Here is a 16,863-nt window from a genome sequence, read left to right as displayed (position 1 = left end):
TGCTAATAAAAAGAGCTGGGTCTTCTATCTAGTCTAAGACTTTCAGAATAAGGCATTATCCATTTGAGAGAGTAGGTAATCATTTTTCTCTTCTCAGCAGGTGATGGATTTTTAAAAACTTCAAGAAATGGTGGAAGCAGTCTGAGTATTTTTTTTAAAGCAGAAATGGATTCTTGATAAGCAAGTGGTAAAAGGTTCTGTGGGTAAATGGAAAACACAGTCAAGGTTGCAGTCAGATCAGCCATGTTAAGTGTCACAGCAGGCTCAAGTCTCAAAAGAAACCAGTAGCAGGAGTAGACCACCAGGCCCTTCAAACCTGCCCCACCATTTAATATGATCATGGCTCAATTATGCAATTTATGGCCCAATGTTATCATTCTGAATCAAGAATTTACTATTAGACTTCAGGAGGATGAACCATTGTCACCAGTTTACCAAAAGTAGGAGTTCAAAAACAAAGATTTTCAAAAAAGATAAAGATGTTGCTTGTTAGCAAGATTGTAGCACTGCTGCCATTTGACTGAGGGTTACATTGCAAGTAGAGGGAAGACTGCAAATTTAATTTGTGTTGCTAGTCCTGTGATTCCTAGCCAGAAAATAAATAACCTATTTGCATGAAGTGCAGGGCCCTGAAAGTCAGTAAGAATTTTTCCTTCAATAGATGAATCCATTCTGTAAGGATAAAGCAAATGAAAGGATGATCAGTCATGGGTGCTTACCGACACCAACATAATGTTGAGGTACATTTAAGTCAAGGGGGAAAGAAAATCAAAACATTGACACCTCATTATTACCAGCAGAACAGAGATAGGTCAGAAGTCAAACACAGGACCAACCAAGATTACAAAATTCTGGGTTTATTGTTACAGTTAAATTTAAAATGTTTGTAAACAGTCTTACTTCCATGTACAAATTAAAATTTGAGAATGGTGCTCTGACCCAGTATTATTAATTTGTTGTAACCAGCTCAAATGGCATAAAAGGCACCATTATATTAAAAATTAGAGGCTTATTTGTTTCATGACATTTAAATATCACAGTAAAAACATTAAGGTAAAGGATCAGTTACAAACTAAGTTGTCAAAGATTGACACTGTCCTTTCCTCAGTGGAAGAATGCAAGTCACCTGACAGTTTCAAACTGTTTCTTAAACAAGTTGAGAATGATCTTGAACACAGACTAGTTATTTAATGTTGTATAACCACATAAGCACTTTTGCTACTGTAGTGCCAATGAGAAGTGTTCTACATGAAGTGGATCTTAGCCTTGATTGACCTATTTTAATGTGCCACTGCAGTATGTTAACACATTAAAAGTGGTAAATCTTAATTGAACCAATTACAGGAAACATGGCTCATGATCAACATGGATCTAGAACAATGGCAGCTTGCAAAAGCACTTGGGGGGAAAACATACAATTGATTATTTTCTCTAAGTGGTCATTCCTACAGTCAATGCAAGAAGTGCTTATTGAATGTCTCCCCCAGCTCCACATGTGTGGGTGGGGAAGTAATCAGTGCGATGTAGAGGGCAGCAATCCATTCAACAGCCTCAGGTGAGGAAGTGTGAATTGTTGTGAAGCCAACAGTAATGGCTCTCAGGGCACAATATGGGTGATGATCTCACTAGGGTGGCCAAAGTCATAACTTGGGCTGTTTCCCCACAATACCTTTCAAATACAGTTGTTATTTTTCTTATACTTGGGTGCTTATTTGGAGTACTTAGTTTAATACCACAACCATCTTTAAAAAAGGGCTTACTTTTAAGAGCTCAAATCTCAATACAAGGGCTTAGAATGTGTGACCAATATATAAATGTATAAAAAGTGTTAAATATTGTTAACTGTACATAGATTAGTTCCAATTTTTCCACAAGTAGCAAAGTGAATATGGAGCTATAGAGGGAACAAAGTTTGGCCCCTTTAGTTTAACCACTTTCATAACACCAAGACATTCTTTCCACACCAACCATCCTGCAGTAGCTCAAGGTGGATGAGCAATATTCCTCTTCCTCTCAACACATACACAACCACTTTATAAATCTGAATAATGGTAACATGAGTGAACCCTCCAATAACTGCAGTAGTGTCTTGGTTCCATGCTTGGTGTTTTTCATTGTACAATGTAGTCCTTCAGGAATGGATGCCAACAGATCAATAGACTTCAAAATGTGAAAAACCCAAGACAAATTCTCCAACTCCCACGAAGTAAATCACTTGGGCAATGCCGAAAAGTGGTGCAATGACTAATGCCCGGCAGCCCGATCCCTTCAGGAATGAAGAAGGACCCTCGTTTTTCCAGATTTTCCTGCAGAGATAAAGTAATTGACCACTTAAAAAACCTGAGAAATTAATATAAAATTCTCTCCATTGCAACAACCATAATTTGAAATAGCCATGAAACAATTAGAGCATTTGGGTTCAATAACAATCAAGGTCACATAGAAAGGAAACAGGCCCTTTGGCCCACAACATCCTTGCCGACCATCAAGTGCCATCTATAGTACAGGAAGTCCCCAGGTCACGACAGGATTCTATTCCTGACAACAGTCCACAAGTCAGAAGTGAACAAAAACAGTGGGAGAAGATCACAGAAACAGTTGTGACAGGAGGGTGAGCAGGCACAGGAAAAGGCTGCCAGTGAGACTTGAGTGAGCCAGCGAGCCTGCTTAACTAGCTCTGTTTGGCTTGACCTAGCCCGATGACTGCAGCTCAGCTTTTTTGGGGTGGGGGGGGGGGGGGGAGGCAGAGGGGGGAGGTGTTTGAAACAGTGCCCATTCCAACCAGGTAAAACTCCCACAAAAGCAAATTCCCCTTTCTGAAGTCTGTAATATTGTTTTAGCCTTTAATATTGCAGTCCATTAACAGAAGTGTCCCTGTAATACTGAGAGATTATAGAAGGACATGAGTAAATCCCAAATTTAAACAGGGAATAAACTAATGTTTTCAACTCAGGACATGCAAAACATGTCAGTCACAAGTGGTTAAACAAACCAAATCAATCTTGCAAACCAATTACATATGTATACATTACCCAGGCAGTGCAAATTTAAACTTACTGACTTTGTTCACCAGCACTCACCTAGCACAGTCCACAATTCCACTGTATGTTTCTTCATTTGCTCCTCTATGTAGTGACTGGAATCGTGTTTTGATCACTGAAATACAAAAACAAATTGAAGTAATGGACTGTTCACTTTTACAAGCAACACCCAAAAGGAACTTACATTTTACACTAATTGAAGCAAACTACATCCAGTGTACCAGAAGAATAGTTCTGTTATTCTCAAATGCAACCCTGCTTTAACTGGCCAAATGCCAGCTGCAAAGCTTACAGCTTACTTACAAGCTTGGAAAATCCCAATATAATAGGGAACAAGTCAACCTGCTCAAGTGAAGTGCAACTGCAACTATTTAAGCAACATGTTATCGATTATCTCTAATTTTACAGCAGTTTAATCAAATCTAACTTTATTCAAAACGAGGCCATTGGAGAAATTAGTTATAAATCTCCAAGTCCAAATCAGTTCATTACTAGTATTCATCTTGTCTAGTATTTTTGCAAACTCAGTCTACCAAAGTGTTCTTTTACAGCCATAGTTGTAACAGCTGAGATTTCAACCAGCTCAGTCAAAGTGAAGGCAACAGAATTTTTGCTATTCAGCAACCCCTAAAATAAACCTGTCCAGACTGTTTACTCTAGCCACTATGCTAATAAGTGACTATCCCTATGTATAAACAAAATTTGTGGTAGAAATATCTCAAGTCATTGTACAATTCTTACCATCACATGGATTGACAGCCACAGCTGCAACAGAACCAGCAATGCACCCAGATAAAAATGAATGGACAAAAGAAGCTTTCCCATCCACTGAATTCTGCCCAAGTTTGTTCAGATTGGCAAACAATGGAAAATAGATGATAGAAAATGGAACGTCCCTGTTCAAAATAAAACAATTGTGTAAGCAAACTTTGTGAAAGTATACCATATTGTCTATTTATTATGATTGCACTTACATAGCAGAGGTGGTAAAGGAGACCAGAAAAGTAACATTTAAGGGAGAGGGGGATATGGAATTAATGCAAGTGGGATTAGTATAGATAAGCTTGGTCAGCATAGATGTGGTGGGCCAAACGGTCTGTTTCTATGCTGTACAAATCTATGACTCTATAGCACATTAGTCATCTTTAGTTGAATAAAGGACACTGCACAAACCCCAATGAGCAGGCAACCATCTTCCCAAGGGTTGTAGCTGCAAACATGGCCTCAAACACCCAAGTGACCACACCAAAAAGAATGAAGCCATAATCTACACACAATTTCTAGCAATGTCTATTTCTTAAAGATAGAAAATGGCATTTAATTACATTCCTTCCACCCACCCAAACTTGGGTACTTCTACCAAGAGCATTTGCACAATATTAGAGTATTGCTAGGCGAACAAAAAATAGACATACATTTTGTGGCACAGCATTAAATCATAGTATTTCTTATTATACCACACTTGCATTGGTGTATTTAGCCTATTGGTTACCCTACACACAAGGCTTTTGTACCTCAGTATAGTGGCTCCTAGTCCTTTGTACAGTCCTCTGAACCCTTGGGAGTAAAATAAATCCTTGGCAATCTGGGTTGCAGACATCGGTCTAGTAGCAGCAGCAAGGCTAACATTGTAAGCCCGACTCAAAACTGGATTAGTGGCTACAACTTTAGTGGCTGAACTGGAAGGCAGTATCAATCTCTGCTGAGCTGCTGGATCAAATAAAAACAATTTTAGCATTCTTGTTAATTTAATATGGATATTTCAAGTATTAATTTATACAAAAATGGGTAAATTGGATAGTTACCTAATCTGCCAGCATCTTGAAGTTGGATTTTCAGCATCTCCATAGGAGTAGTGATAACAACCTGACAGAGCCCTGCTCCACAGCCAGCCAGCATCTCTCCAGATATATTTAAGCCCTTACTGAAAAATGTAAAAAGTACACCAACCAATATATTAATTCGATTCAAAATAAAACTGAATTTGTAGGCAGAACACTGCACAGTAATACTGAAACAGAAGTTCTAAGACATTAATATCTCAGATTAAGAATATCAAAATTAAACTATACTACACATAAAATACCTAAAACACAATAAGCTGGCAAGAATAAAGTGAATGATCTACTCATCATGCCAAAATGAACTATGCCAGAAAGCTAACTATATATAGTTTGAGTGAACAGGGCTCTTATTGGCCGATATTGTTGGTCCTGTTCTGCTGTTTAAATGGCAGTAAGTTCAGGACATCCACACTTGGGCTGTCAAGTTTAGAATGCCAAATCAGTCCATATGATCTGCCACTAGCCTCCCAGTTCCTACTCCCCCATTTTTAATGGTGACATCAGGGTTTTGGACTAGGAGGCAGAAGGGAAGACAAGTCCTTTTCAAGATATTTTGCTTTACAGTTTAAGGAACATTTACTAATCAAGTTTTTAAAATTTTGTAAAATTTACTTAAACATTAATAGCTCAAACATCTACCATTTAAAAACTTAGTTTTTACAGCCAGCTTTCAAGGCATTGCTTAGTGTATCACAGGAGGCTCTGCCACCATCCAGATCAGGTTGATTTAGGCCAGCAAGATAGACCCATTACATCCAGATCAGCTAAGTATGGGCTGACAGACAACAGTGAGTGGCGATTCTGGGTAAAGAGAACCTGGCCAGCAAGAACCATTTCTACAACATTTAAAAGCAGTGATGGTAGCATTGAATGAAATTTCTTGGTGAACTCAGCAACTCCTAAATTTGCTCACAATGACAGAAGAGTATTTTACAAGACATACCTATTTTTTGACAGATAGGTACGAAACAAGTCATTTGCAGCGAGTTTAATAGCCTTCTCAGGTGTTACCAATGTAAGGTTCACAGCCGCACCTATTGGATAAAAAATAAAATACAAAAGAAACTTAGTGAAGTTTATGTAGCTGCCATTCATATTCAACTTTGATAGATATATAGATTCTGTATTATACATCAAGTAGTCCTGTTTTCCCTTCCTTAACACATAACTGAGTTTTATGCAGCATTTAAATTAAAATTTTGACTGACAGCTCAAAGGAATTTATGTCTTCCAAGCAGTCAGATAGCTCATGTTAATAGGGGAGGCTGGGAAAGAGGAAGTGGCATTTGCCACATTCAATGTGTAGTCTCAGTTTCTGACTGGAAGAATGTAATTAACAGTTAGATGGGGAACAATTAATTTCACCTTTGACTATGTGGACATGCTCCAGACATCAGAAAAGCTGTTTTAATCACAAAATTGCTTTCTTGAAAACATATTCTGGGGTGGAAGCTGCAAGTACATCAAGGGTTATCCAGTTGCCCAGAGTACTAAAGAAATGGGAACTAGGAAGTTTGCATTTCATATTGACGGTTGATCACAGCTCAAGACTACCATAGGATACAGATGGCCTTGACACAATGGCATGCATACTTAATCTTGGGCTTCTGATCACAATTCAATGAACATGTATCAGGCACAGCGAGGATCAGTCTCAAGATGTTCCCAGCTGATCAATACCATCCAAGTTCAAAGAATGGTGAACTTACCCTAGGAGCCAGTGTCCAATAGATAGAATTTCAACCAATCAATACATGAGAAATCTGACCAGTTGGGAGATATAAAATCAAATACTTGAACTGTAGCCCAATTTGCCAATGTCTCATTTGCAAATATTAATAAAAGAGGCATGCATGTGTTTAACAGTTTATATTAAATACTTCCTTTAAAATCAAGGACTAATCACTGCAAAAAAACTAATTCTGGCTAACCCAGGATTAAGAGATAGGACAATTTCTGTATTATTCTAATTACACATATGCAAAGTTCTAGAGGAAGGATAGAAAAAGTATGAGAATTGATGCAATTACTTTGCACATTACAGCACTGCATGCAGATAAAGTTCTCATGAAGTTGTAATAAGCGAGTGACAGCACTAACAGGAAGGATACAAGGAACCAGAAAATGAAGAACACAAAGAATCCATGAAATCAAAACTTCTCTTTTGCCTACAGCAAAGATCACAATTAAAAGCTAATTTCTCAATTAAACATCACAACTGAAATGATCTACAACTTTGGTATTCAAGTGCTTATTGTTAGAACAGTTGTCTACAATGAAGAAGTTGTCTACCATCTGAAACTCAGCACAGCCCACACGACAGCTACCTTCAGTTCAAACAATCTGCAAACTTTTCCAATGAAAAGATACATGCCATGTTATTCCAAGTAAATTAGATTTATGACCTTATTTAAGAACAGGCCATTATGCTCTGAAGTAAAAACATGGGTTTACCAAGCTAGTTGAACTCAACTTTGACTGTGTGGACACAACTAACAAACTAACTTCAACAATGGACTGAGGTGGGGTGGATGGGAGTCAGTTTGGGGGGGGGGGGGGGGGGGTGGGAAGGAGGGGGTGGTGAAAGAGGGGAGGAGCAAATCTGCTACATAATGTCTGGACAAGGAAATCACTCAGCTGCAATGTCAGCTACAGCTAAAACAAAACTGTCAACACCTCATTAATTTTTCACCATTACCTCAACTGACACTTCTAACTCATTTAATTAATTGTGCAAATAGCTCTGGTTTCTAACTAAACTGGTTAATACCCATAGGTCAATATATTACACAATGTTAGTGTTAACCTGGAATATGGAAGGGCCACTAAAACAACCCAAGTCAAATTCCTCTCCAAGTGTACTGTTTGTGGAGCAAATACTGCTCTTTTGAAGACAGATGAAACTTAAAGCTCCCATAATACAACACAAAAGAAAACAAAACTAAAGAAGTTAATTGGGCAAGATTCCAGTTTCTTTACAAACTGAAAAACGACAGAAAGCTGAAATGTTAGACAGTTTAGAGTACTAAGTACTAATGAAAAATGGGAGGAGATAGGAAAGATGAGAAAATTCTCAGGAATTAGCAATGGAATTTGCTGATTTTTAAAAAATATACAAATAACATTGAAAATTGAAAGAAATATATCCTAGTTACAAGAGCAAGTGGTACTGTAAACCATTTAATGGTTTGATCCATCGTGGCTTCGCCAGATCGGCTAGGCCTCAATATCCATGGCGACCGTCTGTAACATGAAAAACACAGATGCAAACAAGACCATTTCCTACAAGATTTTAATATATATGTAGTAGCGGACACTAGGCATTAACATTTCCCTTTGATGATATTTTAATATCTGAAGGACACCACTTTCCTGAGCTACTAAATTTAAAATACCTCAACCAATGAGCATGTTTTCAGAAGTCACATTTCCAGTCTGATGTACTATTAAAATTTAGTGCAAACTAAACAGGAGGCCTATAGGAAAGCTTTGATGAGTCTGCATTTAAGCAATGTAGAAAGTAGGCCAGTCTAATTCTTTGGATTACATATTTTCTTTACTGGTACAGGCTTCCACAAAGGGTAGGCTTCAATCATGTCCAAGCTCCCTCTGGCACTGAACTTAAATGACAGATTCATGAATAAATTATGACAGCAAATGCCAGCATGATGTTAACAAAAATTAACTCCAACATTCCCAACCAAACATTTCTACCATGGTTCACTGGACAGCAACCTGGGAGAGATTCAGTTCATCCCCTGCTCCAAAGCTGCTTTTTCAGCCAATTGTAATTTAAAGATAATCTGCTTTTGGTCACTTCAGAGTTAGACTGCAAGTGTGTTATTTATTTGGCCAGTGATAAATCAATTAATTCAGGATATTAGCTGTCAGTAAGTTTTAGGTTTACATGATGAAAGCGAACACCATTAAGTCTGGTTTTATGGGTTTGGGGTGGGGTGACACTTTGTGACTATCAACTCATCCTATTAAAACTTAGGAATGTCTATATTAATAGCTCTCTGGCCCTTCCAAGTTTCTCATAAGGTATTCTATGTTACAGATTCTCAAACTTGTAGTACTTCAGCCCAGCATAAATCAGTCAGATAGATACAGCATGGAAACAGGCCCTTCAGCCCATTGAGTCCACACTAACAATCAATCTATTTATATAACCCTAGATTAATCACATCAACTCCCCCCAGATTCTACTATTTGCCTACATACTAGAGACAATTTACAATGGCCAATTAACTTACCAACCCCCTCATCTTTGGATGTGGGAGGAAACCAGAGCACCTGGGGTAAACTCAAGTGGTCACAGGGAAGATGTGCCAACTCCACATAGACAGCACCGAAGGTCAGGAATGAACTTGGGGTGCTACCACTGAGGAAGTGACTCCACCAGCTGTGCAGCCCTCATTTTATTTACCAAAAAAGAAAATCAATTTAGTCATTTGGTGGGAATATGATAAATGGGATAAATTCAACCTCCAACAGGAACAGACTCCTGGAAACATGCCCAATTACTGCACATCTCTCAAACTCTTAAGTTAGCACATTGTGTTTGGCTTCACAAACTGTATTGTACTTAGTTGCTCAAGAGCACAAGACCAGATCAGTATAGCTGGTCTTAAAACGTTCAGGATTTTCAACAAATTATCACAATGCATTTCATTTAGATTTCCTTCCAAATACTACATGAATAACATCAATATGAAATATTACAAGGCCTTAATATGTTAATGAATCTAGGCAATAGTACTCTACCCCAGTCTAAATTGTAAAAAAAAACTGCACCAGATGTCACTCCATGATGCCTGCTGGATGTGCAGGTGAGGAGACAAGGAATGGCCTCAGCTGTGACTTCTATACTACTTATCCATGAAGAATGACGACTGAAAATGTACCAATACCCATGATCCTGAACCCCCAATACAAGTCAAGCCATCAACAGGCAAGAACTTAAAGGCCTTTAGTCATTCTGAATTAAAAGGTATTAAGCCTACAAATCTACTAAAGTGCCTAATGTTACGAGACTAAAAAAGACATTCAACTTCAGTGCTTGTTATAAACATTATGTTCAACAGTAAATTCAAAAAACACAGGGCATCACCAGTGAGATGCAGTCTTTACTGCAAGTTCAGTTCTGCACACTTCTGAATATTTGCATGGAAAACAAATCCCTACCTCTATACATTCCAAAATATCCTTCAGATCGCACGGTCTTAATTAGACAGTCCATCCTAAACAAACAAAGAAAGTAAATTAAGAAAGGCACAGAAGTGTTCCATCTGCACATCTGATAAAGAAATTAAAGATGAACCACATTATTTCAAACCAATATAATTAGTAACCACTCTCCTGACTGACACTTGCAAAATGTACTAAGGCTTAAGTAGCTATTGAGCTTAGTTGTCTCTTTCCTTTAGGGGAAAAAGCTGTACAATGTACAGATTAAGTGCTTTGGAGTAGTCATAACAATGAATGGCAAGAGTTGCTCTGTGCCAATAGAAACAAAATAATCTCGATTGAGAAGGCCCATTTAGAACAAGATCAGTATTTTTGCCTTCCATGAGCTCACTGTAGGGAGTAATGCAAGCAAGGACATTTGAAGGATTCAAAGTGTTCAAAGATCTTAAATGCCAAGTGTTTATATAATGAAAGCAAGGTGCAATTGCTTCAAGATACCATTTAGTATTGGTGCAACTCACATGCTGGTATAGGTTCGCTGCCCATTCCTTTGGTTCTGCAGCCTAGTTTTGGCCAGGTCAATCGGAAATACACATGTAACTCCAATCAATCCAGCAACTCCACCATTGATGAGCTTAGCAGGGAGACTGAGAAATGAACAAAAAACAGTTAGTTGCAAGCCATGCAATATTTTTATAATACAAATCTTTAAATGCTAAACCCTTAACAGGATCATTAAAGCAGGAAATCATGTGGAATGATAAAAGAACCAGCTGCCTGTATTGGCAGAACCATTCCCAGGCAAATTTTAGCCACCAGGACACCAGTAGGTAAAGGTTTACACAGTTAACATGAAAAACAGCAAATTTCCTACCTGACTTGGTTGTTAGACATATTAAATGATATTTTTTCCCCCCAAAGTGTGCAGAAACCAGATGTTTGTAGAAGTCCACACGACACAGCTGAAGAGTCACTGGGAATTACTGCCTGAACTCTGCAGAACAAATTAAGTCTTATTAATTTACTTTAACAGCTATGAAAAAACCCACAAGTAGACCTAGCCATTCAAAAACTACAATTCTTCAAAGTAGCAGTCCCACTACAAGAACAGCCAATTCTGACATTTTACATCAGAATTCTGACTAATTCTACATCTACCTTGTTTTCTACAAGATAGCATTATTGAACAGAACATCTTGATTAAAAGAGAAATCAATACCATATCTTAACCAATTGTAGCACTTAACTAACCAAAAAACAAGACTTAAATTTGAAATATGCAATGCTAATCAGGAGTTTATTACCAATGCTGAGCTACCAATGGAATTGCAAAAGAGCTTGTAGAATACAAAACAAACTTCATTTCTAGAAACTAATGATCTGGTGAACCAATGTATTCCCCAGATTGAGTAGCTAGCATAATACTCAGCTCAAACAAATACAGAAATTCTAGACATCAAATCTGAACAAGGATCTTGTGGGGATTAAAGGGCTGGAAACAAATGGACATCAAAACACAACCTTACTCCCTACAGACTCAAACCTACCCAGTACATGATAGTGGAGTGAATGGGCTGACAAAATTCAAAGCAGACATGAAGCATCCGAAGATTAACCAGTCATTCCAACTGGGTGGGACAGCATCTGTCGCACAGTTCCCTCACTGATGGATGCCTATATTGGCAGCTGGCCCAACTTGCCTTGCAAAGTTCCAGGTCAACAGTTGAAGGTAATGGAACCTGATATCTGTAGTGGCAATGGACAGCTCCCAGATACAGGGAGCATGGGTTGGATTCGTATATAAATGACTTTACCACAGAAGGCTGCAGAATTCATAGCACAGTCATCATGGACTAGGCTAGGGTCTGAAAGGGTTTCATTTATTCCTTCAGACAAACTCATAATTGCAACTTTGTCATTTACCTGCAGTCAAAATTTCACTCTTGACCAATCAAGATCGGTTATTTTTCATTAAAATAACTAACTTCCTTCCAATCAGGCCACTTAATTAGATGTGTTCAAGAAGAGACACAGGACACAAACATGGACACTGCATATATACAGATATACCCACAATCCATGATGTCATAACACTTTCCCACATATTACAACAGAACCCCAACCAGGAAATGCAAGTCTCTGTTCCCACCCCAACAACTTTAACCACCAAATCTGCTCCACTTATTTATTCTGCTTTACTATTTTGAAAAGGTGATCACCTTTGAGAGAACTATAGTAGAAGAATGAGCAGAGGCACGTTCAAATGGTACTATTTTAAAGTTGCAAAAGAGGGACTAATCTATGGAAGTGACAAGGTATGCAAAGCTTGTGATAATGAACAAGCAGGGAATAGAGGGATACAGATTATGTGAAAGCAGATGGGATTAGTTTTGTGGTATCATGGTCATCATAGACATGGTGGGCTGAAGGGCCTGTTCCTGTGCTGTATTTTTCTGTTCTGTGTCAAAGCAGAAAACAAATATTCTCACAGAATCAGAAAATTTATGATATTCTATGAAATTAAGTAAGTCACTCAAAATGACAAGACATTGAGAGTTGGGGGAAAAAATAAGATTGAGCCCCTTGGAACCAAAATTCAGCAAGCTATTAAGTTGCACTTAAGGCACTTTGTAACGTGACCTGTAATTCCAGATCATGCGACTCTGACACATTCTTAGTATGAATTTGTAATCTGCTATAAAGGATGCAAGCCAAGAACTAGGTTCAAAGCACTTTTCAATTCCACTCCTAGCAGAAGAATCAGATGTGTATGGCACTATAGGATTCCTCTCCAATAATTCTTGATTGCCAGATTGTTCACAAGCCACATGTAATTTACTTCAGTGCTTCACAGATGTTTAAGTTAGATAACATTTGTACTCCTCAAAATTACTCCGCAATTTTTTCAGACCAACTGTTTAAGCAGCAAATTTATAATACACACAAATTAGAGTTAATTCCTCATCAGTATAATGGCAAAGCAATCTCACTCTGCAGGAAGAGAAATCTAGGCCTTTTTAAAGCTACACTGATATTTTCATGACATACTTAAAGCCATGAGGTTTCAGAAATTTCAGCTCAGCTAACAAAATTGCATTTTTCCCCCCCAGAGAATTAGCAACACATTTTTGAAAACTTTATCAAGGCCTTAATGCCACTCTTTCAGAAAGAGTGGGACTGATGAGAACCAAATGCAAACTAATCACAGAATTCAACTAACCCATACTTGTATAGCTTACAATTTAACTTGGCACCAGTTCACTCAACAAAAACTAGACACACATTTCTCACCTCAGCAACAGATTAACTCAATGTAAAGGTCAACAATTTTCATTGCTATCTGATGTGGCTTGATGATATTTCACAGTGAAGCATTCAGTCTTATATCCAACAGCATTATCCATCGCACCTTTTCCATTTGAGTCCCCAAACACTTCAGACAACTGCCATCCCAGGTTAGGAATGAAACCAATGCAAACCTTTTAAACTTTAGATCCAAACAACGATTTGAAAATATTAACATAGTAATTGTATTGTAAACTGCTAATAAATAGTGACAATACAATGGATAAAAACTAAAATTTCAGAAAAAAATCTAGTCAGATTTGTAGAGTGTAGAATTACCATGACATACAATTCACATAGCATCATGGTAAAAAGAACTTCATGCTTGCAAGATCTGTAATTATTCAACATGCTGTCATTACATCGAAATGTGACTCAAGGCAGCTGGCATCAAATATCTGCATACCACAAAACCAAAGCCATTAGGTTAGAAATAGTATCCTGACCTGTCTGGTTAACTGTCCAGTATCATGCATGGCTTACCCATCAGCAGAGCAGAACTCCTACCCTAGTAAGGTGGCTGCAAGTTCATGTCCTCTTCCAGAGATCTGAGCACAAAAATAAAATCCAGACCAATCCTCCTGCTCATACTTGGGAAACTACCTTCTGGGTGAAATGTTGAAGAACTCTCATCTATTCTCTCAATAACCCATGGCATCATTCCAAAGCAGACTGATTTATCCACAAGGCCCAGTACAGTACTTATGCCTGAACTAACATCATTAAAATTGATTTGATCATTACCACGTACTGCTTGTGGATGACATTTCCAGCCTACAACATTACCTGTATCATAGAAAGATATTTTGGATAACATTTCAAAGCTTGTGGAGATCTTTGAGTCATTGAGGTCATAAAAAGAAAATTACATGCCAGATTTTCTTTCCATTATAATTGTATCAGCATCTTTGGCAATATTTAAGGGGTTACCATCTTCAATACAAAAGTTCTCACTGCCGGAATGATAATAAAGTTTGGGTATAAAAATTAAAATTTTTGACTAAGAACTCATTTATACAAAAATGCTGGAATGTAACAAAATTGCAAGAAAACCATTCAATTCTCTTGCATTTACATCAAAGCCATGGAGGGGGGGTTACCTTTCCAATGAATGGCTTATCCCTTAAAAGATGCTTGTTTGTAATGAGACTCCTTAATGGAACGACTCTTAATAGATCCTCAAAGCTGAGTCCTTCCTACACAATGAGGATTCCAGCATCATTATTTCTTAGACTGCATCAGATTAACTGATTGCATCCAAATCAGGGCCACTACAAATGACTTCAGCAGATGTTGCTCAGAGTGGTCAGACAATAGTTTCACTCCAGTGTAGAATCCCACAGCCCTGACAGAAGTCGATTATGTGCAGGCAGGATCCGTTTTGATTCCTATAGCAACTATAACCACTGCAACAAGGAACCAAGGACAACACCCAGGCAAGTGCTCAATAACAAGTGCTAAAGGGAGAAAACTAACAAAGGGAAAGAATGGCTGAGAGACACACAGGACTAATTCAAGGCCACTATTTTCCTTTTAAATATTAAATTGAGAATATCATTGGTAAAGACCAGCATTTAATCGTGCACAAACGTGAAAATCAATCCGAAGTAACCTGAAGTTCTGCTCTCCGACAGGATTTCCATCTGTCAGAGTTTCCAGCATTTTTCTTTATTTTAATCGTGCACACTTGATGCGCCATAATTGTAGATGTTGGTTTCTAACCTGCTGCCTGTAATTGAAAGCTCAAGTTCGAAACGAACCCCCTCTTCGTTAACACTGCAAACTTCAGTTTCTGGGTTTAGATCATGCACAGCATTCGATATTCTTGCCCAAGGGAGTGCTTAATCGAGGGTACACCCCGCCCACCACACAATTTAAAATTCCCAGTTAAACAACAAATTGAATTGCCGATTTAATGCAACTGTCAGTTGGATGCAATCAGCTGCATTTAAACTTCTCCATTGTTTACGATTACTCATTCACAAATGAATAGTCTCACTATCGTAGTTGAGTAAACACGAAAGATTCTATAATTCGGTCACATGAAGTTTTAGGATACAAGATTCATTAAGACGCAGAGTTGAGACAGACTTGTGCCACGTTGAGCTTTTTTTCCCGCAGAATTACCGTCTGAAATTTGACCCACGCCCCCACCCCACCCACCCCTGGGTCTGGAACATATTGCTCGAAGGGATAGTGATGCCAGAGTCGATAGTAACTTTAATAAAGGGAGTCGTAAAACCACCTTAAAAGGATGGTGGAACTTAGCAGCGAATGGCCACACGCCAAAGGGTCTCTGGTATCCAGACTTAGCGCAGGGTGACTGAGTTCAATGACTCTTTGGCAAAGGAAGGAATTGCCGAGGATCCGAGCTGTAAATCTGCCCTCGCCTCACGACGAGCCGTGGTTTCCGGCAGTTGCTCGGCCCCCAAAAGAGCGCGAAGCCGGGCCCCTGAGCGGCCGGCCTCACGCCGCCCAAAAACCGCGTTGCCCTGCCACGGTTACTCACCGCCCTGATTCCGCTCACGGTGATGGGCTCGGTTACTACTGTGATCTCGGTGACTGGTCACTGGCTGTGGCGTGTGGCTCTACACAGCAACAAAACTGTCCGTGCGTTGGCGGCTCCACTCGTCGAAAGAAATCGCAGCTCGCTCGCCTCACAATCACTAAACGGAAGGCGGAGCCCTGCGACACGGGTTGGCCAATCCCCTCAAAGGACGTGGGAGTCATTGCTCATCTATTGGTTGACATCCAGTGATTGACGTCTGTGCGTAATTCAAATTACCTCCGACCGTTAGCTAATCACAAATCACCTGCTACGAGAGCCAATCACGTTTCAGTTGGTCTGCACGACCGACACGTAATCAAAGGGTTTGAGGCCGGTGGGGTGCGCGCGCAGCTAACGGTCCTGGGGGCTGCGGTTACCGGCCGGGTCGGCGCGAAAACCTGGCGTTTCTGTCAAACGCGCAATTTTTAAAATTATTTGGAGTGTGAACCCCAGGGTGTACACTGAAGTGTTTAAAAGAAGAATGAGTAATCCGGGTTAAGGTTTAGCTTTTTAAAAACTCAGTGAAAAGAGAAGCCAAGTATAAAAAAAAATCTAGATGAAAAGCACGACGACGCTGGAGGAGCTCAGCAGGACAGGCAGCATCCGTGGAGAAAAGCAGGCGGTCAAAGCTTCGGGTCGGGACCCTTCCTCAGGATTGAAGATGGGAAAAGGGGAAGCCCAGTATATAGGAGGGAAAAGCAGAGCAGTGATAGGTGGACAACAGAGGGGAGGCGGGGTGGGCTGAGGGTGGTGGTGGGTAGATGCGGGTAAGAGGTGGTGATGGGCAGGTGCGGGGGAGGAGGGGAGAGCAGACCCACTGGGGAATGGGTCAAAGGTAAGGAGTGATAGGGAAAAAGGGGTAGAAAAAAAGAGGCCAGGAAAGGGAAGAAGAAGC

General features: G+C 39.3%; 1 protein-coding gene across 4 annotated transcripts; it reads right to left on the bottom strand.

Moving 5' to 3' along the window:
- Positions 1-841: 841 nt before the first annotated feature.
- LOC127580748 (mitochondrial glutamate carrier 1-like) lies at positions 842-16,072 on the bottom strand. 4 transcript variants are annotated; one of them, XM_052034565.1, is made up of 10 exons: positions 15,930-16,072; positions 10,950-11,069; positions 10,597-10,722; positions 10,073-10,128; positions 5,829-5,919; positions 4,847-4,965; positions 4,556-4,751; positions 3,783-3,937; positions 3,081-3,156; positions 842-2,306 (listed from the first exon to the last, which is right to left on the bottom strand). In XM_052034565.1, exons 2-10 carry the CDS (start codon positions 10,967-10,969, stop codon positions 2,153-2,155), a joined length of 993 nt encoding a protein of 330 aa, XP_051890525.1. In that variant the 5' UTR covers positions 10,970-11,069; positions 15,930-16,072; the 3' UTR covers positions 842-2,152. The 4 variants fall into 4 exon arrangements, with proteins under 4 accessions (XP_051890525.1, XP_051890528.1, XP_051890529.1 ...); XM_052034568.1 differs by having other exon boundaries at positions 4,556-4,748; XM_052034569.1 differs by lacking the exons at positions 10,950-11,069; positions 15,930-16,072 and adding an exon at positions 8,041-8,128 and having other exon boundaries at positions 10,597-10,687.
- Positions 16,073-16,863: the final 791 nt, after the last annotated feature.

The sequence above is a fragment of the Pristis pectinata genome, chromosome 20, assembly GCF_009764475.1.
Source record: "Pristis pectinata isolate sPriPec2 chromosome 20, sPriPec2.1.pri, whole genome shotgun sequence".
Taxonomy (NCBI): Eukaryota; Metazoa; Chordata; class Chondrichthyes; order Rhinopristiformes; family Pristidae; genus Pristis; species Pristis pectinata.
The sequence above is the reverse complement of the archived record's forward strand: the minus strand, read 5'-3'. Positions and strand labels throughout refer to the sequence as shown.